General features: G+C 44.5%; 1 protein-coding gene across 2 annotated transcripts in view; it reads left to right on the forward strand.

Moving 5' to 3' along the window:
- Positions 1–25,556, forward strand: part of PNPLA7 (patatin like domain 7, lysophospholipase) — a 620,671-nt gene that overhangs the window by 546,540 nt on the left and 48,575 nt on the right. For both annotated transcript variants that reach the window (XM_077476726.1, XM_077476735.1), the window contains 2 exons: positions 12,307–12,423; positions 13,486–13,555. In XM_077476726.1, the coding sequence (XP_077332852.1) occupies positions 12,307–12,423; positions 13,486–13,555 (187 nt within the window). The remainder of the gene's footprint in view (positions 1–12,306; positions 12,424–13,485; positions 13,556–25,556) is intronic.

Here is a 25,556-nt window from a genome sequence, read left to right on the forward strand (position 1 = left end):
GCCAGTGTCTATGGTGGTTGGTCACATAAAACATGCGCTATGAAGAAAGCTCTGTGCAGGTCCCTGCGGGGGCCTAAGGGCTACAACAAACCGGATCCATATCTCGGGCCGATATTTTGATTACCAAGATGGTATGGTACCCGGGCCTCGTCATCTGAAGAAACAAGGTTTTGCCTGTAAGTCCTCTCCTATTGGAAGACTGGGCTCTGGGAAAACTAGACTTGGTGTACTATTTACATAGTGGCACGAAAGTTTCTGGCAGAGTCTTTTACAAGGTCCAGGTAGGAGGTTCTTCTGAGAAAGAACCCCAAAAAAACCTGAAGGTTGGCACAACTCTGCCCGCCGTGATGGGTGAAAGCTGGAATCTGTCTGTTTTCAGCAATTCCTGCGGCGAGGACAGGTAAGGGAAGTTAATCCTATATATATTATGGATTTCTTCATTTGAGTAGTAGTATGTCTTACCTGGTTTCCACCACTAGAGGGAGTAAGAGCAGCCTGATGCATACTTACATGCCTTTCAGTACACACGCTCAGTGAAGCCTGGTTCTCCAGCTGTCTCACGTCTCCACTGCAATCCCTGCCACAATACAGGTAATACAGGGGTCCCACTTAGTCTGGGGGTCCCACGCAGCTCTGATGGAGATTCCCTCTCCCCCTGGATTCCGCGGTCCTCGTGCACGCGCACCGAGCGCGTTCCCGGGCTAATGGAGGAGGGGGGGTGTGGTTGTGAGCCATGCACGTCAGTGTGCACGGCGCTGTACTGCGCAGGCGCCAGGCGGCAGATTTAAAAAGCCCAGAGCGTCAGGGGGCTGTAAGGCTGCTTTCACACTGGGGCGGTATTCAGGCGTTACAGCGCTAAAAATAGCGCCTGTGTAGCGCCTGAAAAAAACGGCCCCTTTCACTCCAGTGTGAAAGCCGGAAACATTATTAAAAGCCTCCTTTTCCATGACTGGCGCTGTAGTGCAACCTACAGTCACAGCCGTGGGGTTGTGTCAGTTCCTCAAGGAACAGGTTAAGCAGATGCTTGGCCTCCTTGCCAGTGAGGAAGTGGAGAATTATGCAGAAATACCGAAAATTCTGTGTTTCATGATTGATGCGATTTTGGATTCTGTCCAACAAGCATCTCGTTTATCTCTCCTGTTGGTACACATGCGAAGGAACCTATGGCTAAAGAATTGGGCAGCTGAGCTGTCATGCAAGAAACATTTGATTGTGTTCCCGTTTAAAGGGGAACGTTTGGAGAAGAATTGGACAAATTCGTCCAATAAATTTCAGGGGGTAAATCTACTCTCCTTCCAGTCAAAAGGAGCAAACGTCCATCTTTTAGGCGTTCTCTCTCTCCGGAGCATCAAGCTCTCAGCAGTGGCGACGGCCTTCTCAACCCTCCTCTACAGGAAAGGCTCAAGGCCGGGCCCAGGGGCAGAAGAAACCTTGGGGGCGAAAGCCTGCCAAGCAGAGCCCAAAAGCTTCCTTGTGAAGGGGCGCGCCCGCTCGGCCGAGAGGGGGGAAGGCTACTGCAGTTTGCGGAAGCCTGACGGGAAGAGATCCGGGACAAGTGGGTGATCTCTTCGGTATCTCTGGGCTACAAGCTAGAGTTTCAGGAGATTCCACCTTCTCGTTTTCTAAGGTCAAGGATCCCCAGGGACCCGGTAAAGCAAAAACCGCTATTTCTGGCCTTAGATCATTTACTATCCCAGGGGGTGATAGTAGAAGTGGACCCAAAAGAACAGGGTTCAGGGTTTTACTCGAATCTCTTCACCGTTCCGAAGCCAAATGGAAGTGTCAGACCTATCCTGGATCTGAAGGATCTGAACCGGTTTTTACGCATCCGGTCCTTCAGAATGCAGTCAATTCGCACTGTGGTCTCCTCCCTGCAAGGGGGAGAGTTATTGGCATCAATAGATATCAAGGATGCATATCTCCATGTGCCAATATTTCCCGCACACCAAAAGTATCTAAGGTTCGCGGTAGAGCGGCGCCATTTTCAATTTGTGGCCTTGACGTTCGGGCTCGCTACGGCCCCTCGAGTCTTCACAAAGATTCTGGACCCTCTCTTGGCAAACCTAAGAGCTCAAGGTATAGCCATCATGGCTCATCTAGACGATTTGCTTCTCATGGAGAAAACAGTAGCGTTCCTGAACCACAGTGTTACCAGAACGCTAGAACACCTGGAACGCCTAGGTTGGATTATAAACCTAGAAAAGTCGTCCCTACAGCCTGCTACCAGGTTGGAATACCTGGGTATGTTTATTGACACCGCTCAGGGCAAGGTGTTTCTTCCAAGGCCAAAAGCCTTGGCCATTGGGGATCTAGTGCACCTCGTTCTGGGCAGGAGATCTTCCCCCATTTGGTTGTGCATGAGACTGTTAGGGAAAATGGTCGCCTCCTTCAAGGCCGTTCCATTCGCCCAGTTCCACTCAAGGCCTCTGCAAAGATGCATCCTTGCGGCTTGGAACAGGAAGCCCCAGTCCTTGGATCTTCCTATGCGTCTATCCCCAGGGACACGCAAGAGTCTCGTCTGGTGGTTACAAACCGAGAATTTGCTGAAAGCCAAAACTTTTCTTCCTCTTCCATGGAAGATTATTACGACAGATGCCAGCCTGTCAGGCTGGGGAGCAGTGTTGGAGGAGACGTGCTCGCAGGGGAAATGGTCTGCGATCGAGAAGCTATTGCCCATAAATGGTACCAGGAGTCTGGTTGCGCAAAAAGAGGTGAATCGTATACTTGTCTGGGCAGAAAAGCATGTTCCATGCCTTTCTGCAGTCTTCATTCCAGGAGTGGAAAATTGGCAGGCGGTTTTTCTGAGCCGCCAGCAGCTGTGCCCAGGAGAATGGGCTCTGCACCCCGACGTGTTTTGGAACATATGTCGCAGGTGGGGTACTCCAGACTTAGATCTGTTTGCGTCCAGGTTCAACAGAAAACTGGACAAATTTGTGTCAAGAACAAGAGATGCACTTGTTCGGGGGACAGATGCTCTGACAGTTCCCTGGGATCAGTACAATCTGATTTATGCCTTCCCCCCATGCCCGCTTCTGTCGCGGTCCCTGGGAAAAGTCAAGAGGGAGAAAAAATCGGTTCTTTTGGTAGCCCTGGCTTGGCCCAGGCGACCATGGTACGCAGAAATCATGAAGTTGGCAGTAGGCAGGCCGTAGATCCTCCCTCTCCGGCCAGATCTGCTCTCACGGAGTCCAATTTACCATCCTGCTTTACACAGTCTGAATTTGGCGGTTTGGCTGCTGAGACCCACATTCTGAGAGACCGTGGGCTTTCGGGGCCAGTCCTTTCTACTCTGATCAATGCCAGAAAGCCGGCCTCCAGGCTTATTTACTACAAAATCTGGAGGGCATATGTTTCCTGGTGTGAACTCAGGGAATGGCATCCTAGAAAGTATGTCATTAGCAGAATCTTGGCCTTTCTCCAGTCAGGCCTAGAAATGAATTTGGCCGTAAGCACTATCAAGGTGCAAATTTCGGCCTTGTCAGTGTTTTTTCAGAAGCCACTTGCATCGCATTCCCTGGTGCGGGATTTCATTCAGGGGGCTATGCGGATAAGACCGCCAGTCAAACCTCCGGTATGCCCATGGGATCTGAATTTGGTTCTCTCGGCTTTGCAGGGGCAACCATTTGAACCTTTGCATCTGGCTTCATTAGTTCTTCTGACTAAAAAATTGGTTTTCTTGGTAGCCATATCCACGGCTAGAAGAGTGTAAGAACTAGCAGCTCTCTCCAGCAAAGAGCCGTATCTAATTATTCATAAGGACCGGGTGGTCATGCATCCCAACAGGTCCTTTCTACCTAAGGTGGTTTCGGGATTCCATTTGAATCAAGATGTAATCCTGTCATCCTTTTTTTTCGGACCCACAGTCCGTAGAAGAAGAATCTTTGCACACTTTGGATGTGGTTAGGGCAATCAGTATATATCTTCAAGCAACTGCTCAGATAAGGAAAACGGATTGCTTATTTATTTTGCCGGAAGGCCCTAGGAAGGTGGATTAGACAGATTATTTCTCAGGCCTATAGTGTTAAAGGGAAAATCCCTCCTTTTCAAGTGAAAACGCACTCTACTAGGGCTGTAAGTGCTTCTTGGGCAGTGCATCACCAGGCCTCCCTGGCTCAGATCTGTAAGGCTGCAACTTGGTCATCAGTCCACACATTCACCAGATTCTATCAGGTGGATGTCAGAGGGTAAGAGGATATCGCCTTTGAGCGCAGTGTACTGCAGGCTGCAGTTTAGGTCCTCCGGTCCCTGGCGGTCTATAATTATGATCTGTGTCTCCCTCCCCTCAATCTGAGCATTGCTTTGGGACATCCCACTATGTAATGAGCTCCTGTGTCCCGTGATGTATGATCAAGAAAATAGGATTTTACAGGTAAGCTGTATATAAAAATCCTATTATCATTATTATACAGGATTTATATAGCGCCAACAGTTTACGTATCACTTTACAATATAAAAGGGAGACAATACATTAAAATACAAAAGAATTGAGATGGCCCAGCTCAGAAGAACTTACAATCTAACAGATTGGGGCAGGTGATACAAAAGGTAACTGTGGGGAATGAGCTGATGGAAGTGGTAAAAGTAAATGTTTCTGTGAACCATTAGCCTTAGTGCCCATTATGGGTGGTGATGGCCCATCCTGTGAGAGAGGGAAGGGATTGACTGATATAAACCTTAGGAAGGGCAGAGTTGGTCAGCAAAGAGCAAGAAGACTCTTATTTCCTTAAGCCGCGTACACACGTAGCCGTCTGTCGGACGTACTTAGTCTGGCGGAAGTCCGCCAAACTGTCCGTCGGAATTTTCGAACATGCTACTTGCCCACACACGGCACTTTTTCAGCGGACTAATACGGCGCACTAAGTCCGCCGTACTTTCGAAATGAACGGACTCGCCCACACACGCGGAGGAAAGTCCGCTCATTTCGAGCGCGTCTCCAGGTAGGCGGGGCCCGCGAAGGAGACGACGCTGGCCCGCCGCCTGGTATGGACTTAAAGGGGAACCCCCAACGACGAAAAAAAACGGCGTGGGGGTCCCCCCCAAGTCCACAACAGACCCTTGTCCGAGCACGCTACCCGGCCGGCCAGGAAAGGGGGGCGAGCGAGCGCCCCCTCCTTAGCCGTACCAGGCCGCGTGCCCTCAACATGGGGGGTGCCTTGGGGAAGGGGGGGGCGCGCGGCCCCCCCACCCCAAAGCACCTTGTCCCCATGTTGATGAGGACAAGGGCCTCTTCCCGACAACCCTGGCCGTTGGTTGTCGGGGTCTGCGGGCGGGGGGCTTATCGGAATCCGGGAGCCCCCTTTAATAAGGGGGCCCCCGGATACCGGCCCCCCACCCTATGTGAATGAGTATGGAGTACAATGTACCCCTACCCATTCACCTGTAAAATAAAAGTACAAAAAAAGACACAACACACGAGATAAAATACTTTATTGCACCGCTCCGGGGGTCTTTCGTCTTCGGGGGTCTTCTCGCCGGACTCCTCCACTATCTTCTTGTAGCTCTTTTGCTAGCGGAGGAGTCCGGCTTTCTTCCTCGCCGCCGGCCTCTTCTCCCGACTTCGGGGGTCTTGTCCCCCTCTTCGGTTCTTCTGCCGGGCCACCGCGCCTTCTTATACAGTGGTGTGAAAAAGTGTTTGCCCCCTTCCTCATTTCCTGTTCCTTTGCATGTTTGTCACACTTAAGTGTTTCGGAACATCAAACCAATTTAAACAATAGTCAAGGACAACACAAGTAAACACAAAATGCAATTTGTAAATGAAGGTGTTTATTATTAAAGGTGAAAAAAAATCCAAACCATCATGGCCCTGTGTGAAAAAGTGATTGCCCCCCTTGTTAAAACATACTATAACTGTGGTTGTCCACACCTGAGTTCAATTTCTATAGCCACACCCAGGCCTGATTATTGCCACACCTGTTCACAATCAAGGCATCACTTAAATAGGAGCTGCTTGACACAGTAAGGTCCACCAGAAGATCCTTAAAAGCTACACATCATGCCGAGACCCAAAGAAATTCAGGAACAATTGAGAAAGAAAGTATTTGAGATCTATCAGTCTGGAAAGGGTTATAAAGCCATTTCCAAAGCTTTGGGAATCCAGCGAACCACAGTGAGAGCCATTATCCACAAATGGCGAAGACATGGAACAGTGGTGAACCTTCCAAGGAGTGGCCGGCCGCCCAAAATTACCCCAAGAGCGCAGCGACGACTCATCCAAGAGGTCACAAAAGACCCCACAACAACGTCCAAGGAACTGCAGGCCTCACTTGCCTCAGTTAAGGTTAGCGTTCATGCCTCCACCATCAGGAAAAGACTGGGCAAAAATGGCCTGCATGGCAGAGTTCCAAGGAGAAAACCACTGCTGAGCAAAAAGAACATCAAAGCTCGTCTCAATTTCTCCACAACACATCTTGATGATCCCCAAGACTTTTGGGACAACATTCTGTGGACCGATGAGACAAAAGTGGAACTCTTTGGAAGGTGTGTGTCCAAGTATATCTGGCGTAGAAGGAACACTGCATTTCATAAAAAGAACATTATACCAACAGTAAAATATGGTGGTGGTAGTGTGATGGTCTGGGGCTGTTTTGCTGCTTCAGGACCTGGAAGACTTGCCGTGATAAAAGGAACTATGAATTCTGCTGTCTACCAAGAGATCCTGAAGGAGAATGTCCGACCATCTGTTCGTGTACTCAAGCTGAAACGAACTTGGGTTCTGCAGCAGGACAATGATCCTAAAGACACCAGCAAGTCCACCACCGAATGGCTGAAGAAAAACAAAATGAAGACTTTGGAGTGGCCTATCCAAAGTCCTGACCTGAATCCTATTGAGATGTTGTGGTATGACCTTAAAAAGGCCGTTCATGCTCGAAAAACCTCTAATGTAACTGAATTAGGACAATTCTGCAAAGATGAGTGGGCCAAAATTCCTCCAGGACGCTGTAAAAGCCTCATTGCACGTTATCGCAAACGCTTGGTTGCAGTTGTTGCTGCTAAGGGTGGCCCAACCAGTTATTAGGTTTAGGGGGCAATCACTTTTTCACACAGGGCCATGATGGTTTGGATTTTTTTTCACCTTTAATAATAAACACCTTCATTAACAAATTGCATTTTGTGTTTACTTGTGTTGTCCTTGACTATTGTTTAAATTGGTTTGATGTTCCGAAACACTTAAGTGTGACAAACATGCAAAGGAACAGGAAATGAGGAAGGGGGCAAACACTTTTTCACACCACTGTAGCTCTTTTACAGGCGGTGGCCCGGTCTTCTGTCGCCGCTGCCACCTTCCGTTCTTCTTCTTCTTCTTCTCCTTCTTCTCCTGGAGATGTTGACTCAACGCTCTCTCCGGCCACAATGCCAGGGACGCGCTGTGCGGCCACTTATATAGGGACAAGGAGCGGTGTCACATGGCTTTATGTCACATGGGTTGGTGTCACATGGTGACCCCGCCCCCTTACGATGTCACAGTCCCCATGTGACATCAACCCATGTGACCAACCCATGTGACATAAAGCCATGTGACACCGCCCCTTGTCCCTATATAAGTGGCCGCGCAGCGCGTCCCTGGCATTGTGGCCGGAGAGAGCGTCGAGTCAACATCTCCAGGAGAAGAAGAAGAAGAACGGAAGGTGGCAGCGGCGACAGAAGACCGGGCCACCGCCTGTAAAAGAGCTATAAGAAGGCGCGGTGGCCCGGCAGAAGAACCGAAGAGGGGGACAAGACCCCCGAAGTCGGGAGAAGAGGCCGGCGGCGAGGAAGAAAGCCGGACTCCCCCGCTAGCAAAAGAGCTACAAGAAGATAGCGGAGGAGTCTGGCGAGAAGACCCCCGAAGACGGAAGACCCCCGGAGCTGTGCAATAAAGTATTTTATCTCGTGTGTTGTGTTTTTTTTTGTACTTTTATTTTACAGGTGAATGGGTAGGTGTACATTGTACCCCATACTCATTCACATAGGGTGGGGGGCCGGTATCCGGGGGCCCCCTTATTAAAGGGGGCTCCCGGATTCCAATAAGCCCCCCGCCCGCAGACCCCGACAACCAACGGCCAGGGTTGTTGGGAAGAGGCCCTTGTCCTCATCAACATGGGGACAAGGTGTTTTGGGGTGGGGGGGCCGCGCGGCCCCCCCCTTCCCCAAGGCACCCCCATGTTGAGGGCACGCGGCCTGGTACGGCTAAGGAGGGGGGGGGGCGCTCGCTCGCCCCCCTTTCCTGGCCGGCCGGGTAGCGTGCTCGGACAAGGGTCTGTTGTGGACTTGGGGGGGGGACCCCCACGCTGATTTTTTTCGGCGTTGGGGTTCCCCTTTAAGTCCATACCAGGCGGCGGGGCCAGTGACGTCTCCTTCGCGGGCCCCGCCTACCTGGAGACCCGTTTGAAATGAGCGGAATTTTCTCTGGGCGGGAAAAGTCCGCTCATTTTAAAAGTACGGCGGACTGTCATACACACGGCCGGATTGTCCGCCGAAATGCGAGTACGGCGGGCAGATTGTTGTGCAAACCGAAATTCTTAGTACTCCGGACTGCACGCTGAAAAAGTCCGCTGAAGCCCACACGAGCGGATTGTCCGTTGAAATGTGTTTCAACGGACTAAGTAGGTCATACGGTTTGATCGTGTGTATGCGGCATTAGGAGTCTATAATGCACGCGGGATGAATGAAAAGTGAGAACTCAATGGCTGTTACTTGTGATCAAATGAGAAGATTGTATTAAACACAGAAATTATTCTTTTAATAAACCTTTGACTTTTATCAGTATCATTGTTTAATAGCTTTTTTGGTATCGCAAATGTCCACCTACCTTCCCCATTTTCCCCTAGTGATATCTTTTATATGCAAATTTGGGACTGATGCCAAAGTTGTTTCTACACTGCTATTTTATTTAATGGTTATTTAATGGTTCAATATTATTACTTTGTTATCTACTCTGGAGCAAGAAAACTGAGTTAGCTGCTCCTGGCAGCTGACAGATAATCGTTTCACTTTCTGCATCCTTCAGTCTTTTTACCAACTGATGAACTTCTTCCTGTGATCTTTTGTTTTCTAATATTAGTTGCTGGTGGCTAACCTCAGATTTTGACATAGAAACTTTTAAAGTACTGATGTTACTTTTGGTTGCTTCTAGAGCTTCTTTTAGGGAATGCGCTTTGCAATGTTCCTATTGCTTAGCTATCCTACAGGCAACAAAGATCAGAGTCTTTCCCCTGCACTTACTACAACTTTTTCCAGTGAAAACTTAATTTCACATCCGTCAGAGGGACAGAAAATATCTGGGGACTTTCCTCCCTTAATTCCAGTATGGCCTCACCCTGCCTTGCTGCTCTACCTCCCTCTTCTTGTGCCTTACAATCTCCCATTAATTCACCTGGAGTTTTTACTGGAATATCAAACGTATGTTATTTTGTGGCTCTCCCTTTTTGTCAGCCACTGAAATGTGGCAGTTCATTTCAGCACCAAGATTTATCTATCATCTCTTCCCTTGGGGTAAGTTGGCACTGTTACTCATCCTTATGAATACCGGACCCTGAATTAATTTCCCAACCTTAAAGGTGTTGTTTGTTTTAAAAAAACAAACATATCATACTTGCCTCCACTGTGCTGTTTGGTTTTGCACAGAGTGGCCCCAGTCTTCCCATTCTGGGGTCCTTCAGCGGCACTGGTGACTCTTCCCCACATCGAGTGTCCACGTTGGAGAAGCACTCTCCTTGGTGGACACCTGTGCAGGTGCACTCCCATGTTCCGCATCTGTGTCCATAACACATAATGCAGAACTCTGCCCGGCAGCATGTCATTGGATTTGATTGACAGCAACGGGAGCCAATGGCTGCTATCAGTCTATCCAATCAGGACATGAGACACCAGGTAGAACTGGTGTGCTCGTTCCTGGCCAGAGGAAGATTCGGGAAAGTAAATGGGGGCTGGGGCTGCATCACCACAGAAGGATTTTCACCTTAATGTATAGAATGTATTAAGGTGAAAAACCATGGGGGTTTACAACCCCTTTAAGCGGTTGCCCCCAGAGGTAGCTTGTCTCTGGCCAGTGATTGGGTTGACAGGTACCACCCCTGTAACTGTTGCATTTTCACTACTTGTCAGAACAATATTTGAACTTTTTCCTTGTTCTGACTATAGTCCTTCAAAACAACCTGGAGATTTCTTGAACTCTGTAATAGTTAAATACCCCCCATAGATTTTTCCGAAGTATTCTGAAAGATTGCTTAAAGTATAGCTATTAGTCTTACTATCTCAAGAAAGATTAGAGCAAGCTTGGAGTACAAAAGGCAGTTAATTGAGGCACAACTATTTCATCACAGAAGCCACAATATAGCCATTGTTCACAGATTTACAAAGTTTACAATCCCCAGTTTGGAATTACAAAGAAGAAAGATTCATACACAACAATATCATTCAGTGTGATTTATGCCCACTGGTGCATTTCAGTCACAAAGATTGGGAAGTGTCCTGACCTAATCTCATTCATAGGTCAACTGGAACTGCTTTTTGGCAGGAAGGCACAGATCCTAATTTCACTGCCTCTAAGGCTGGGTTCACACTATCGTCGCATGCGGTTCACAGCAGGGGTCCGGTGCATCCCCCGTTCACTGTTTCAGGTCTGATTTCAGCAAATTTTTGTCTGAATTCGGACCTAAAATGGACCAAAAGACACATAGGGCTCCTGTGTCAACTTTAAGTCACCAGCTGTCAATTATGATCAAATTTGCCCCCCCCCCCCCTCAATTGGAAACCCCCACAGAGTTATTTCTCATATACCCCTTTAGGGTTATTCAACATTACAGTGTTCAGAGATGGCGTACAGGAGGCCTAGTGGACAGTAGTCCCAGATACCATCTCTAGATAAAATTCCGGAGCTGGTATATGATGTCAGCTGTTCTCAGAATGTCCAGGCAGTGTTACATCCTCACTGTGCTGCATATAGCCTGTGCAGAGAGCAGAGGTCCACCCGCAGGTAGCCTGCAAAAAACTATAGGGGGGCGGAGATGAGACCAGTCACCCTGTAGAAGGAGAGTGTGCAGCAGTGACTGGTCTTTATTACAGGAAACTCCTGGACAGAGGTAAAGTTTCACACTGGATTACTGCAAAGTTTTAAAAAAAATTACACAAAACAAAGATTCAGAGAAGATTTATTCCTCATTAGACAATCATAGGCCTAATTTAAAACCTGAACAAGTAGTGAAGCACGTCACATTTGACCAACAAAATACGAAAAATCAAGCTCGCTTCTGCTGAATACTATCATTTTTATTAAATGGTGATGATTCGTTTTTACTTTAATCACCAACCTCTTGTGCCACTTTGACTCTAGTTTTAACAGAATGGACTTCAAGAGCCTGTAATTTTGCAGGTCACTCTTCCCCGGAGCACACACTGAATCACTGTGTATCAGAAGGAAATTCGGCACATCCTACCCGTGTCGTGTTGCCATGTCAGAGAAACGCATTGACGTCACTGTTATCTCTTCTCATAGTTGTTGAATTTACATTATTCTGTAACTCTGTCTTTTGTAAAAGAGATACTAATATAGTTTTAATATGGCGCTGTGGGCAGTCAGTAGATGTGTAGACTTGTTGCATGCTGTCACTCTTCATAAATACAGGTTTATCCTTTTACTAAAACACATTGACACAGGGGATCAATAAAACTCCCAGATCTAATACATTCTATATATCTCGTCCTGCCTCTCCCTAAAGAAATCCAATAACAGATAATCAAGAGTTATCACTTCTCTCCAATAAAACTATAAATGTTTATTTCTTAAAGGGGAACTCCTTCTTCAGCATGACCATGCACAGAAAAATGTGTCTACGTATTTTAATTACATTTTTTTGTATGACAACTAGGGTGGGTTTACAATAGCGGTCCTTTGAAAGGAGACAGCAGGAAGCATGCGGACAAGTGCTTTAAATTTATCAGAAAAGAATTTCCACTTGCTTCCATTCGATCATGTCCATTGACAGCAAATCTCATACACGGCACTTCATTCAAAGCTTGTGTTGCATCTTAAGTGCTGATATGTGTTACTTGGTTCAGACATAGACCATTTGACATCCATTATAAGATGTAAGACAACAAAAATTCTGGCACGTTTGCTGATTAATAAGTACAGCATAGCATTACCTGTATTCTGTAATCTGTGTAATGCTTTTTCCCGGACATGGAGATCTTTAAGGAGGATGGTCTTCTTTAATTCCAGCAGTAATACAAATCCAATTCCCCCAAGGTTATTCATTTTGCTTTCTTGAGGAGGCCTATGAGCTCTGCTTCTCTGCCATTGATTATTACTTTTTTTCTCCCCCTAAGGATATGACATCCGTCTTCAAGAAGGTTCTGGATCTGACGTACCCCATAACCTCCATGTTCTCCGGAGCAGCCTTTAATAGCAGCATCAGCAGCATCTTCAAGGATAAGCAGATAGAGGTGAGCACTGTGTTCTCATAAACTGTACGGCACAGTTCATTCTTCCTTACATAATAGTACCCAAACCATGCCATACGCAGCTTCAATTTTGACCAAATCAGCAGGCGCCACCCAGTTCCACAAACTTAAAAAATGTGTTCACGTATATTCACACACAAATGCATTGCATATTGTTCCAAAGACTGAGGTCACTGTATGCCCAATAATTTTCTGCCCAGCAGTAAAATAAATAGACTTTTATCGTCTATGCAAAAATATTTGTGGGGTCTTCAAAAAGTTTCCGCACTTTTTTTTTATTCTAATATATAAACAAACATGTTTGTTCCTCACCTGAAGAAGTCCAGGGATTGCTGCACTTAAAAATGTATTCAAGCATATTCAAATACAAACAAACTGCATATTGTTTCGATTCAACTGTTTCAGTCTGTAAGGCTTGTGCCCTTCTTCATGTGAGGAACAAACATGTTTGTTTATATATTAGAATAAAAAAAAAGTGCAGAAACCTTTTGAAGACCCCACGAATATGTTTGCATAGACGATTAAGTCTATTTATTTTACTCCTGGGCAGAAAATTATCGGGCAAACTCTGTTACAGTGGATTTGCACAGGGCAGCCTGGATCCTCCCCTTCTCGAGTCCCTCTTAGCTGCTCCTAATCCCTCCCTCCTGTTGCATGCCCCCCACAGCAAGCAGCTTGCTATGGGGGATCGGAGCCGAGCTACAGCTCCGTGTGTATATTCAGACACTAGGCTAAGGTTCGGCCACATCCCCTCTCTCTCCTGATTGGCTCACTGACTTTGATTGACCGTAGAGGGAGCCAATGACGCCGCTACTGTGTCTCAGCCAATCCCAAATGCCCGAGGGACTTGTGGACATCGCTGGATTGAGATGGGGCTCGGGTAAGTATGAGGGCGGCTGCTGCACACAGAAAGCTTTTTATCTTAATGCATAGAATGCAAAAAGATTAAAAAACCTTCTGCCTTTATGACCCTTTAAGTTGAAAGTATTCCTATCATTAGCAGCCAGTACACAAAACATTTCTTCTCCATTGTCTCCTTCATAGGATCTTTGGATTCCTTACTTTAACATCACCACGGACATCACAGCTTCAGCCATGAGAGTGCACACAGATGGTAGGTGATATAGTTTTTAGACTTTTAAAGGAAAAGCTCAACCATAGCCAATTTTTTTTTTTTTTTTTAGTTCTGTATTGTACAGCTATTAAAACCTCTAAAAGTTTATTATTGCTGTCAGTGTCTGCATTGGGGATTCTCTTCGTTTTCTACAGTATCTGTTGCTGGCAAAGTAAGTGATGGAAACCTATTCACAGCAGGCACAGACAGCAGTAAAAACCTGTAAGAGGTTCTTATCCAACACTGGAGAAAAAGGTCTTGGCTAGGTTTCCCTTTTAAAACATCATTTATGAAGCTAATCTTTGCTTTATATTGCGCTGTGTGATCAGCACATTATTCAATTGTCTATTCCTTCTCACCCTTTTTTATTATACAAAGGGCTGGGTATTGATTGCTTCTCAGTATTTTAATTTAACAGACAACCATAATAAAAAGGGAAAGCAGGGAGAGAATAATATACTGCTTTTTAATGTCCATCTTTATTTGGTTTTCCTGTAATTACTGATATGCAGAGGAAATGGTAGCGTTGTAACAATTGCAGCAGCCGAAACAAAAGGCACTGAGGAGCTTCATTGTGAAACAATAAATCGTAAGGGCTATTGGTTGGGATTTGCATATGGATGCATTAAATGGGTCAACGGGATGGCAACCTATGGCAACCCAGACTGCAGAGGTATTGATGGCTTTTCCTGCCATGATTGCTGAGAGGTTCCAGCCTAATGGTGGATAAAGAATACTTATCTGTTTGTTCCCCAAGAAGCATTAGGATGATGTGTTAGAAGGAGCTTTGTGCTCACAGATGGGTTCTATTGTGTGGGGCATTGCAGGGTTTAGTGACTCTGTCACTAATGTAACACAGTTGCAGGTAAAATCACAAAAGAACCAAATATTTTAGAAATTTTCCTTTCCATAAACCAGTTTTGTTATTCACTTGCAATGTGCTTTTGATCTGGCTAGAAATTTTGACATTCCAGGAAGAATAAATTAAGTTTCAGATTCCCCTTCCTTCTGCCTTGTCATAGCCCTCTCCTCTTCTGGGAGTGTCTAATTACTCTCTGTGCTGACTCAGCTCCTCCAGTCCTCCATTTACCTCCGCATATACTTATGTAACTCCCTGGAGAAGAGCAATAGGGAATACCTGAGCAACAATTTTTTGGGGCAGCTGACATCATATACAAGATAGCAATGGCAGTCTCGTGGGCCTTTGATGGCTACACAAGGGACGTTTGTACTGGTAATTAACATGCATAAAATATGTAAAATGTTCGAAAAAAATATGGAAAGATTGTTGTTAAAAATAAATAGTGGGACAACCCTGTCATGTGGGTAAAAAAAAAAAAAAAAAGTCACGATTGTTACTCCTTGAATTGTCGAGTTCCTAGCATAGTGGCGCAGGCAGGAGAAACAGTAAGTATTCCCTTTCTTCTTTCCATGTAAGTGCTTGCATTTTATACATTTTACCTACAGTATATAGCAGAATAGTTTTAAATCTGATCCCTAGGCAGATGTAAAAGACATAAATGAATCCAGTTCTGTATGTATTAATGCATCGATCAGGTGCTGCATCTGTCGTCATCGACAACAGATGCAGCACCTGCCCCCCCCGCACCGACTCTGCAGTGAGAATTTAGCAATCAAACACCGCTGATCACTTAGTTCTTCCCTCTGCTCTGAGCAGAGAGCCTGGAGCGCTAGGCTGTGGTGGGGGCGGGAGGTGCTGGCTTTGCCTCTTAGCAGAAAGCTGCGAGGTAGGGCCAGCTGCCACTCAAAAGATCTGGGTGGATCCTGACCATATGGTCAGGATCTTTTCAGAGCCTGGACCAGCTCTGTGGTGTCAGCTGACAGCGGGCTTTGCCTTCTATTGGCTGAAAACGGGTCACAAGAGTGCAGAACGAAGTGCAATAGCCTTGGCTATACTTCACCTTTTAATATGTCCTTGAATGTATTTTTGTACTACAAGCTTACAGTGTAAGTGTCTGAATTTGATATGGTACAGTATCAGCATCTTGCAGTCCCTGTGCTTAGAGCTCAGCCGGGGAAAGTATAAAGCAGCACTAGAAGCAGGCTTATAGGAAGAGTGAACAGGGGGACAGCGAGATGAGCTTATCATTGTACTGCTTCTCCTTCATGAAGTCACAGGCTGGGGGTGGTTCCATGACAACCTGGATGGTTTCATTTCTGCTGGCTGCCATTCCACCTAGAAAACAAAGGACATCTAGTGGTGAATAAGGGCACTGCGGTGGACAGCATTCAATGGAAAAGGGAGTATTGCTGAGAAAGATTTTTCTTTCTTTCTTTATCTTTTACATGACTAGTCGTTCATTTACAACAGTTCTGCTTTAGATCGAAGCTCCATGTATAACCTGTGTCTGTTATCAGGAGGTTTCGCAGGGATCAAGTTTAAAGACGAGCACAGGTACTTGCAGACACCACGTGGTATCGCAATTCAGCAATTTTGTAACCTTAGAAACGTTTTAAGTCAGTTCAAGTTCTTTTTCAGTTATATTTAGGAATGTAGACATCTCTGATGTTAGAAGCTATGGAAAAGCTGTTTTTCAGATCATTTTGCCTCTGTCTAATGATCAGTCATGATTACTTACATAGATGTGATCACCTGTGAAATGCATCCCCCCGCATCCTGAATTTAATATGCTTTCTCTCTTGTGTTTTTTAATCTATACATTCTGTAATGTGGAGTCAGTTAAAAATACATCCAGCTGAATGAATAGTTGAATAGATGCCATTGTGAGTAATCTGGTGATCCCCCAGTAGTAGGTGTAGTGAATATGCAGGTATTGTGACATCCTCTGATGCTACATATTGTTCAGAGACGAATGAAACATTCCCTGCTTTATCGACCTTGTATTTGTTTAGCTGCCGCCATAACGAGGCTGACCTCCTACCTGACATTTGGATTATGTCTTCACTGGGCAATGTCATTACACCTTCTCTCCGCTCCAAGTGACTAATACCGATAGTGGACATTTCTCTTACCATTAATCCTCTGTTCTGTAGCCTCACACCCACACAATCCCAGTCCTAATGAGACCCAGGGACTAGCTTCAGGCTTCCTGACTTTGTGCGTTACACAGGTTAGGAAATCCCACTCAGAGATGGAAATTCTGCCTTTCACCTCCCACCTACTTATGTCTGTGCACAGAACCTGAAAATTTTATACTACAAAAATATTGCAATTAGGGAGCCCAGCAGGATGGTTACAACATTCTAAGCAACCAAAAACTTCCCCATAAAAATAGGAATTAATAAATTGTTATAAATGTTCAGGACCATATACTGTATATGTGTGTGTTTTAGTGTACACACACATACACTTTTTTTCAGCAGATCTAAAATGTCTGTTTTGGACCCCCAAAATATCAGTGTCATTGTATTGGCACCTGAGCTGTCAGCATGCTATTGTTCTGGGACCTCCAAGTGTTAGTGTGTTATTGTTCTGAGACCAGTGGTGGCTGTCCTCAATTTTCTTGGGGTCAGCCTGCCAACCAGCCAGCCACCCCCACCCCTGGCGGTAGATCGATCGCTTCTTCCCCCCACCCTCCCCCATCGATCGATCGCTGCTTTGCTTTCCCATCACCCGCCAGGCACCCTGCACTTACCCCATCCAGGTTGTAGCTTTGGCTTCCTCCCAATGCGACTCCTCCTGAGCCCTGGCAGTCGCTTCTCCTCCCGGCCAATCAGTACTTAGGACTCACGGCCAATCGGGTCTGAGGATTCTCGGGCCAATCTGGTCTTAGGACCCGCTTCCTGATTGACCGGGAGGAGAAACAGGAAGACACTAGGGAATATTAATTGGCTAATGTCACACAACAGGGTGTGCTCAGCCCACCCCTTTTGAAGCCAATTAGAGCCTCAGGCTCTAAATATGTGCTTAAAAAAGACCCCATTGAAATCCATGTGTCCAGAACCCTGCATGTATATTAGGGACCGGGTGCATGGATTAGGAGGGCTGCGCCCCCATATGAGCAGTTGCTACAGTCTGGGACTCTTAAGTGTTAGTATACCGTTGTTTTGAGATTTCATACATCAGTGTGTCATCATACTGGGACCCCAAGTGTCAGAGGCAGAGCATCTGCACAAGGGCCCACTGACACTAAAGCTGGCCATACATGGATTTTTTTTGATGGTTCAGCAGGGAACAGCTAAAAATCAATCCATGTATGTGTACCCCGGTTGTACACAAGTCAATCCATCAATCAACAATCAAGCCTGTCGGGTTTTTCCTGAGTAGCGAGTACAGCGGCTCCGACCGGAACTGACAGTTTTTGTTTTTTTTCATTCAACCCCCTGGAGTGAAAAAAAAAACTTCATAGTGTGTACCAGGCTTTAGTGTAGTTCTAGGACCCCAAGCTGCATTATTACTTTTCTAGGAGCCACTTGGCAGTTTGGAGTGTGATTTGTGATGCATTTCCCAGTAAAAGGATAGAAAAGCAGAATTAGGGTCTGAATTGGTGATCCCATTATATGTTTTCTGCATATTTTGGCATGGATCATTTGAAAGGCTATAAATCTTTAGAAGGTAATGTATGATGGTTAAGCGTGAAATAAGAAATTGTAAGTGATTTATGTCCTATAACTGTTGTGGCAGCCTGCGATGCTGTCTGCTTGAGGTATCTACAATAGGATAATGACTGATAACATTAGCAGCACATGATAAGTGGATAGTGACAAGCTTTGGTAGTGTTATTAGCAAGAGACAGAAAAGACCCACAGATCTAATGTGGTGAGTAGGAGCAGGAAAAGTCCTGGTGTATTATTACACAGAATGCACAAGAATGAGCAGATAAGGGAGAGATTTCCATAGAACCTGCGCTTGGTGGGATAGTGTTCCAAAATCAGAAACACTCAACCTTTTATGACAAAATCCTATACTCCATGTGTCAGTTTATTGAACTCTACAGCAGTCTCTTAGGTCCTCAGAAATGTTCACTTTTTCTACATTATCAGCCAGCACTGTGAAATACTGCTTCCAGTTTGTGGTGGGCAGCATTTAATTTCCTAGAGTAGACTGAATCGCTGACCCCCTTCCTGAAGACCATAATAAGTGTTGCTTAGTCACAGCTGGATTCCCTGGATGTTCGTTCTTCATTATAGGGGATCTGTGGAGGGATCGGGACACCATCATTTGACTTTGTAATGGCTGAATTAGGGGGCTCTCACCATCACTCTTTACCATCAAGATGGTCAAATCCATCCAAAAATGTTCAGTGCAGTGTGATCTGCGAGCAAGTTGAATCACATGCTGGCTTCCCATTGGTTACTAACATTTAAACTGAATATAAACAATGAAATAGAAGCAAAAAAGTGCTACTTTCAGTATTTGAGTTGAATAATGAGTAGGCAGGCCAGCAAATATAAAGTGTTACTAAACCTAGGACCCTACATTCACTACAGTGAATTGAAAATGTATTCATACTCCTTGCAAAATGTTACACATTTTGTCATGTTATAACCAAAAATGTAAATGTATTTTATGTCATAGGCCAACACAAAGTGGCACATAACTGTGAAATGGAAGGAAAATGATAAATGGTTTTCAAAATTTTTTACAAATAAATATCTGAAAAGTGTGGTGTGCATTTGTATTCAGCCCCCTTTACACTGATACCCCTAACTAAAATCTAATGGAACCATTTACCTTCAGAAGTCATCCAATTAGTAAATAGTAAAGTCCACCTGTGTGTAAAGTGGTTGTAAACCCTTACAACCAACTTTGACCTACAGGTAAGCCTAAATTAAGGCTTACCTGTAGGTCCAAGAAATATCTCCTAAACCTACACGGTTTAGGAGATATTTGCTGAAAGACAAGCACCGCTGTCTACGGCGCATCCGCCGTAGACAGCGGCGCCCAAGGCCACTGAGCGCGCCACGGTCAATGGTGATATGCCGCGAGTGGCGGCTCTCGTGCGAATGCGCGGGAGTGACGTCATCGTGGCTTCGCCGAATGACAGTGGATGCGTCGGACTACAGGGGACAGCGGTGACTTCGCTGGCTCCTGTGTCAGGTAAGTGACAGATAATGGACTACTATGCGATGCATAGTAATCCATTATGCTTTGCCTTTGCAGGGAATGAAAGAGGAAGTCAACTCATCAGGGTTTACTTCCTCTTTAATCTCAGTAGTCAGCCACCAATTGTGCAAGTTCTCCCACTTAAAAAGTTGAGAGGCCTGTAATTGTCATCATAGGTATACCTCAACTATGAGAGACAAAATGTGGAAACAAATCCAGACAGTCACATTGTCTGATTTAGAAAGAATCTATTTGCAAATTATGGTGGAAAATAAGTATTTTGTCAATATCAAAAGTTCATCTCAATCCTTTGTTGGCAATGACAGCGGTCAAATGTTTTCTGTAAGTCTTCACAAGGTTGTCACGCACTGTTGCTGGTATGTTGGCCCATTCCTCCATGCAGATCTCCTCTAGAGCAGTGATGTTTTGGGGCTGTCGATGGGAAACATGGACTTTCAACTCCCTCCAAAGGTTTTCTATGGGGTTGAGATCTGGAGACTGACTAGGCCACTCCAGGACCTTGAAATGCTTCTTACAAAGCCACTCCTTCGTTGCCCGGGCGGAGTGTTTGGGATCATTGTCATGCTGAAAGACCCAACCACATTTCATCTTCAATACCCTTACTGATGGGCAGAGGTTTGCACTCAAAATCTCAGGATACATGGCCCCATTCATTCTTTCATGTACAAGGATCAGTCGTCATGTTCCCTTTGCAGAGAATCCACCCCAAAGCATGTTGTTGCCACCCCCATGCTCACACAGTAGGTATGGTGTTCTTTGGTTGCAACTCAGCATTCTCTCTCCTCCAAACACAACGAGTTGTGTTTCTACCAAACAGTTCTACTTTGGTTTCATCTGACCATATGACATTCTCCCAATCCTCTTCTGGATCATCCAACTGCTTTCTAGCAGACCTCAGATGGGCCCGGACATGTACTGGCTTAAGCAGGAGGACAAGTCTGGCACTGCAGGATCTGAGTCCCTGGCGGCGTAGTGTGTTACTGATGGTAGCATTTGTTACGTTGGTCCCAGCTCTCTGCAGGTTATTCACTAGGTCTCCCCCGTGTGGTTCTGGGATTTTTGCTCACCGTTTTTGTGATAATTTTTACCCCACAGGTGAGATCTTGCATGGAGCCCCAGATCGAGGTAGATTATCAGTGGTCTTGTATGGCTTCCATTTTCTAATTATTGCTCCCGCAGTTGATTTCTTCACACCAAGCTGGTTGCCTATTGCAGATTCAGTCTTCCCAGCCTAGTGCAGGTCTACAATTTTGTTTCTGGTGTCCTTCGACTGCTCTTTGGTCTTCACCATAGTGGAGTTTGGAGTGTGACTGTTTAAGGTTGTGGACAGGTGTCTTTTATACTTATAACAAGTTCAAACAGGTGCCATTAATACAGCTAATGAGTGGAGGACAGAGGAGCCTCTTAAAGAAGAAGATACAGGTCTGTGAGAGCCAGAAACCTTGCTTGTTTGTAGGTGACCAAATACTTATTTTTCACCATAATTTGCAAATAAATTATTTCAAAAATAAGACAATGTGATTGTCTGGATTTGTTTCCACATTTTGCCTCTCATAGTTGAGGTATACCTATGATGACAATTACAGGCCTCTCTCATCTTTTTAAGTGGGAGAACTTGCACAATTGGTGGCTGACTAAATACTTTTTTACCCCACTGTGTGTGTGTGTGTGTGTATATATATGTATGTGTGTGTATATATATATATATATATATATATATATATATATATATATATATATATATATTATGTATGTGTGTGTGTATATATATATTATATTTTTTATCAGAGACCCTAGGGAATAACATGGCGGTTGTTGCAACTTTTTATGTCACACGGTATTTGCGCAGTGATTTTTCAAAGTGTTTTTTTTTGGGGGGGGGGGGGGGGACTGTTTCATGCATTTTAAAGCAAAAACAGTACTTAGCCCAGTTTTTTTGTATAATGTGAAAGATGATGTTACACCAAGTAAATAGATACCTAACATGTCATGCTTTAAAATTGCCCACACTTGTGGAATGGCGTCAGTTTACCAATTTAGAGTTACAGATGAGGTCTTGGGCTATAATTATTGCTCTCGCTCTAAAACATGCAGAAATACCTCATGTATGAATTGAACGCTGTTTACATATGTGGGCGTGACTTACATATGCGTTGGCTTCTGTGCACGGGAACATTTATTTTATTTTTTATTCTTCTACTTTTATTTTTTTTATTTTTATACTTTCTCTTTAAAAAATGTTTTGTTTAGATTCTTGTAATCAGAATAAATGTAAATATCCCTTGTAATAGGAATAGTGCGTAACAGGTCCTATTTATGGAGAGATATAAGTGTATAAGAGAGTCTATAAGTCTCCCTATCTCTCCTTTGGACTGGAAAGACCGAGATCAAAAAAATAAACTGTCTTGGCATTTCCAGCCGTGTCCCCGGGATTGTTTACTTCTGCTGGCCTGGACGTGACATCATAACGTTGCGCCAGGGCGTCCAAGGGTCATAGAAATGACTAGGGAGCATCTGGTCACCAGACATCTCTGCTCAGCTTCTGACTGTGACGATTCATTCTCCGGCTCGCCAATAGCATGGGCAAGCCAGTAGAAGCACCAGAGGAGGCGGGGGCGGGGGCCTTCCGCCGCCTGTAAGAACAATCAAGCGGCTGGACTGCTATTATGATTGTTCTTATGGTGCACAGAATCACCGGCTGAAAAATATGATTTCTGGATGATGCCTGTAGCTGCAGGCATCAATCAGATATCCTCACTCAAAGTTCAGGACATCATATGATGTACCTTTTGGCGGGAAGTGGTTAATCAGAGAAGCAGCTAAGAAGTCCATGGTAAGAAGCAGCAGAGATCCACAGCTCCGGTGGGAGAATCTGTCCACAGGACAACTATTAGTTGTGTACTCTACAAATCCTGAAGAGTGGCAAGAAGAAAGCCATTATTAAAAGAAAGCCATAAGAAGTCCAGTTTGCAGTTTGCAAGAAGCCATGTGGGGGACACAGCAAACATGTGGAAGAAGGTGCTCTGGTCACTCTGCACATCACCCTGAACACACCATCCCCACCGTAAAGCATGGTGGCGACAGCATCATGTTGTGGGGATGCTTTTCTTCAGCGGGGACAGGGAAGCTGGTCAGAGTTGATGGAAAGATGGATGGAGACAAATACAAGGCAATCTTAGAAGAAAATATTTTAGAGTCTGCAAAAGACTTGAGACTGGGGCGCAGGTTCAACTTTCAGGAGGACAACAACCTAAACATACAGCCAGAGCTACAATGGAATGGTTTAGATCAAAGCAGATTCATGTGTTAGAATGGCCCAGTCAAAGTCCAGACCTAAATCCAAATGGGAATCTGTGGCAAAAAAATGCTGTTCACAGATGCTCTCCAACCAATCTGACAGAGCTTGGGTTATTTGGCTAAGATGAATGGGCAAAAATGTCACTCTCTAGATTAGGGCTGAAACAACTAATCGATTAATCGTCAACTTATCGATTAATCGTCAACTAATCGATTATGAAATTAATCGATTACTATTTTCATAATCGATTAATCGGCCAGTAACATAATGGGGTTAAAAAGAAATTAAAATTAGCCCTTTATAGTACAAAAAGAGCAAATAAGCTACTGTAAATAGTACTTTCACTGTTCTACATAAAAAAAAATGAACCCCTTACAGTAGTGATCATCTGCTTTTTTTTTCTACTATAAAGGGCTAATTTTAGTTTTTTTTTAACCCCATTATGTTACTAAACATCTTAGACCTGGTTCACATCTATGTGTTTATTGGTGCTTTTTGCAGAAATGCACTACAGTTCATTTACATGGTTTCCTATGGGACACATTCATATCTGAAAGGGTCAGAGACTTTTAACGCAAATGGTGCTTTATTGGTTCAATATACTTCAATGGAGAAGCTGCAGAAAAACATGTAATATTTTTTTGCAGCAATTTGTGTTTTTTAATCTGCCCAAAAAAAATGCAAAAATGCAAATTGCAGTAAAATCACGTGCGCAAAAATCAAAATGCACAGCAAAAAGCACTGCAGAAAAAGATCAAAAGCAAACTGCATAGGTGTGTACCGAGCCTTATTTTCAGATGAGAATATTCAGACAAAAAATCTTTGTACATTCGCTGAATGAAAGAATTTTGTTTGCAATTTTCACTTGTTTTTAACATTCTATTTTTAAAATGAATGTAATTTCTGAACAAAAACCACATACACTGTCAGAAAACAAGTTTTCAATTTCCAAACTTTCCTGTCACTGTGGTTGAAAATGAACGGCAATTTGACCCACTTTTTTTTTTTTTTTTTTAAGGTTATTAACCGATTAATCGAAACAATATTCGGCCAACTAATCGATTATGAAAATAATAGTTAGTTGCAGCCCTACTCTAGATGTGCAAAGCTGGTAGAGACATCCCCAAAAAGACATGCAACTGTAATTGCAGCGAAAGGTGGTTCTACAAAGTATTGACCCAGGGAGGTTGAATACAAATGCACGTCACACGTTTCACATATTTATTTTTAAAACATTTTGAAAACCATTTATCATTTTCCTTCCACTTCACAGTTATGTGCCACTTTGTGTTGGTCTATAACATAAAATCCCAATAAAATACATTTACATTTTTGCTTGTAACATTGCAAAATGTGGAAAATGTCAAGGGTTATGAATACTTTTCAAGGCACTGTATATCTGGTCTCCCACAGAACACGGAAATGCAATAGTTTTAGCAAATATTAACTGCTAAATACCTTTTCTAATCAGCAGTATATAGCAGTCTTGTGACTTCTATCATTGTCTGGTTAAAGCTTGTAGAAGGTGTTTTCATTCTCCCATGATTGTCCTGTGAGGCTGCAGTACCTCTGGCCCTGTGTTTGGACAGTGCTGATTGGCCCTGTGCTCATCACATGCACTCTCCCAAAAAAATGAAAACAAAACTCTAGCAGCAATACACACCAAACTGAGCATGTGCAGCTTGTCCCCTAGCATCTGTACTATCCAGAGATGGTTTGGAGACTCTGGAAGTAGGGAAGGATCAGAGGTCCTTTTTTTACACAATTTAGAGGATTAACCTCATAGGTGCCACAGTGAGTATAACAAGCATGCTTTACTGCATATACATACTGATTTTACTGTTGTGGGTTTAGTAACACTTTATGTCTGATACCAGAAGTTGCTGGTGGGTTCTACGTCCTTCTCATTCTAATTACCTTTCAAGGAGATTTAAGAGTATAGCCTCAAGTAAATGAAATTTTAAGAAATGTACCATCATCCATAGATTAATTCGAAAGTAGGTTTTTTGGGTTATGGGGATAATAGGGCAGCTGTACATGCTAGCCCATTATACCAAACCCGAACCAAAAAGTTGATGTTGGACTATACCGGTACAATATATATAAGAATAATAGAAAAATTAAGGAATAAAATTTAATATAAGTTTAATGAATGACAAAGATAGCAAAAATACAAAATATGACAATTAAAAATCGAATACACCCGTCAGTTCTTAGGTCAACCAGTCATGTTGGAATACTCAGAGCTTGAGTCCACCCTTCGGGTGAGGGACTTGGAGAAACCCACTTCTCAGATTTACAGGTCCCTGTTGGTTGCTGCCGACCCCGGACTGTCCTCCCTCCGCAGGAAATGGGTGGGGGACATACCGGAGTTAGATGACGATGACTGGAGGGAGGTTTGGGTTTTCCCGTTCTCCCCTCTGGTCTCCGCCAGGGACAAACTAGTTCAATATAAAATTGTACATAGAGCTCACTACACACCTCACAGACTGCACCAGATGTCACTGATACATTCGCCGGCGTGCTGGAGATGCTCGTATCAGCCAGGGGACTTCTTTCACATTTTCTGGGCTTGTCCAGTAATTGGACACTACTGGAAGGAAGTTCTCCAGGTGATAGCTAATATCACTAAGACTAGTATTCCTTATGATCCT

The sequence above is a fragment of the Lithobates pipiens genome, unplaced genomic scaffold (assembly GCF_037356315.1).
Source record: "Lithobates pipiens isolate NorthernLeopardFrog02 unplaced genomic scaffold, aLitPip1_a1.2 Scaffold_1, whole genome shotgun sequence".
In the NCBI taxonomy this organism is placed as follows: domain Eukaryota; kingdom Metazoa; phylum Chordata; class Amphibia; order Anura; family Ranidae; genus Lithobates; species Lithobates pipiens.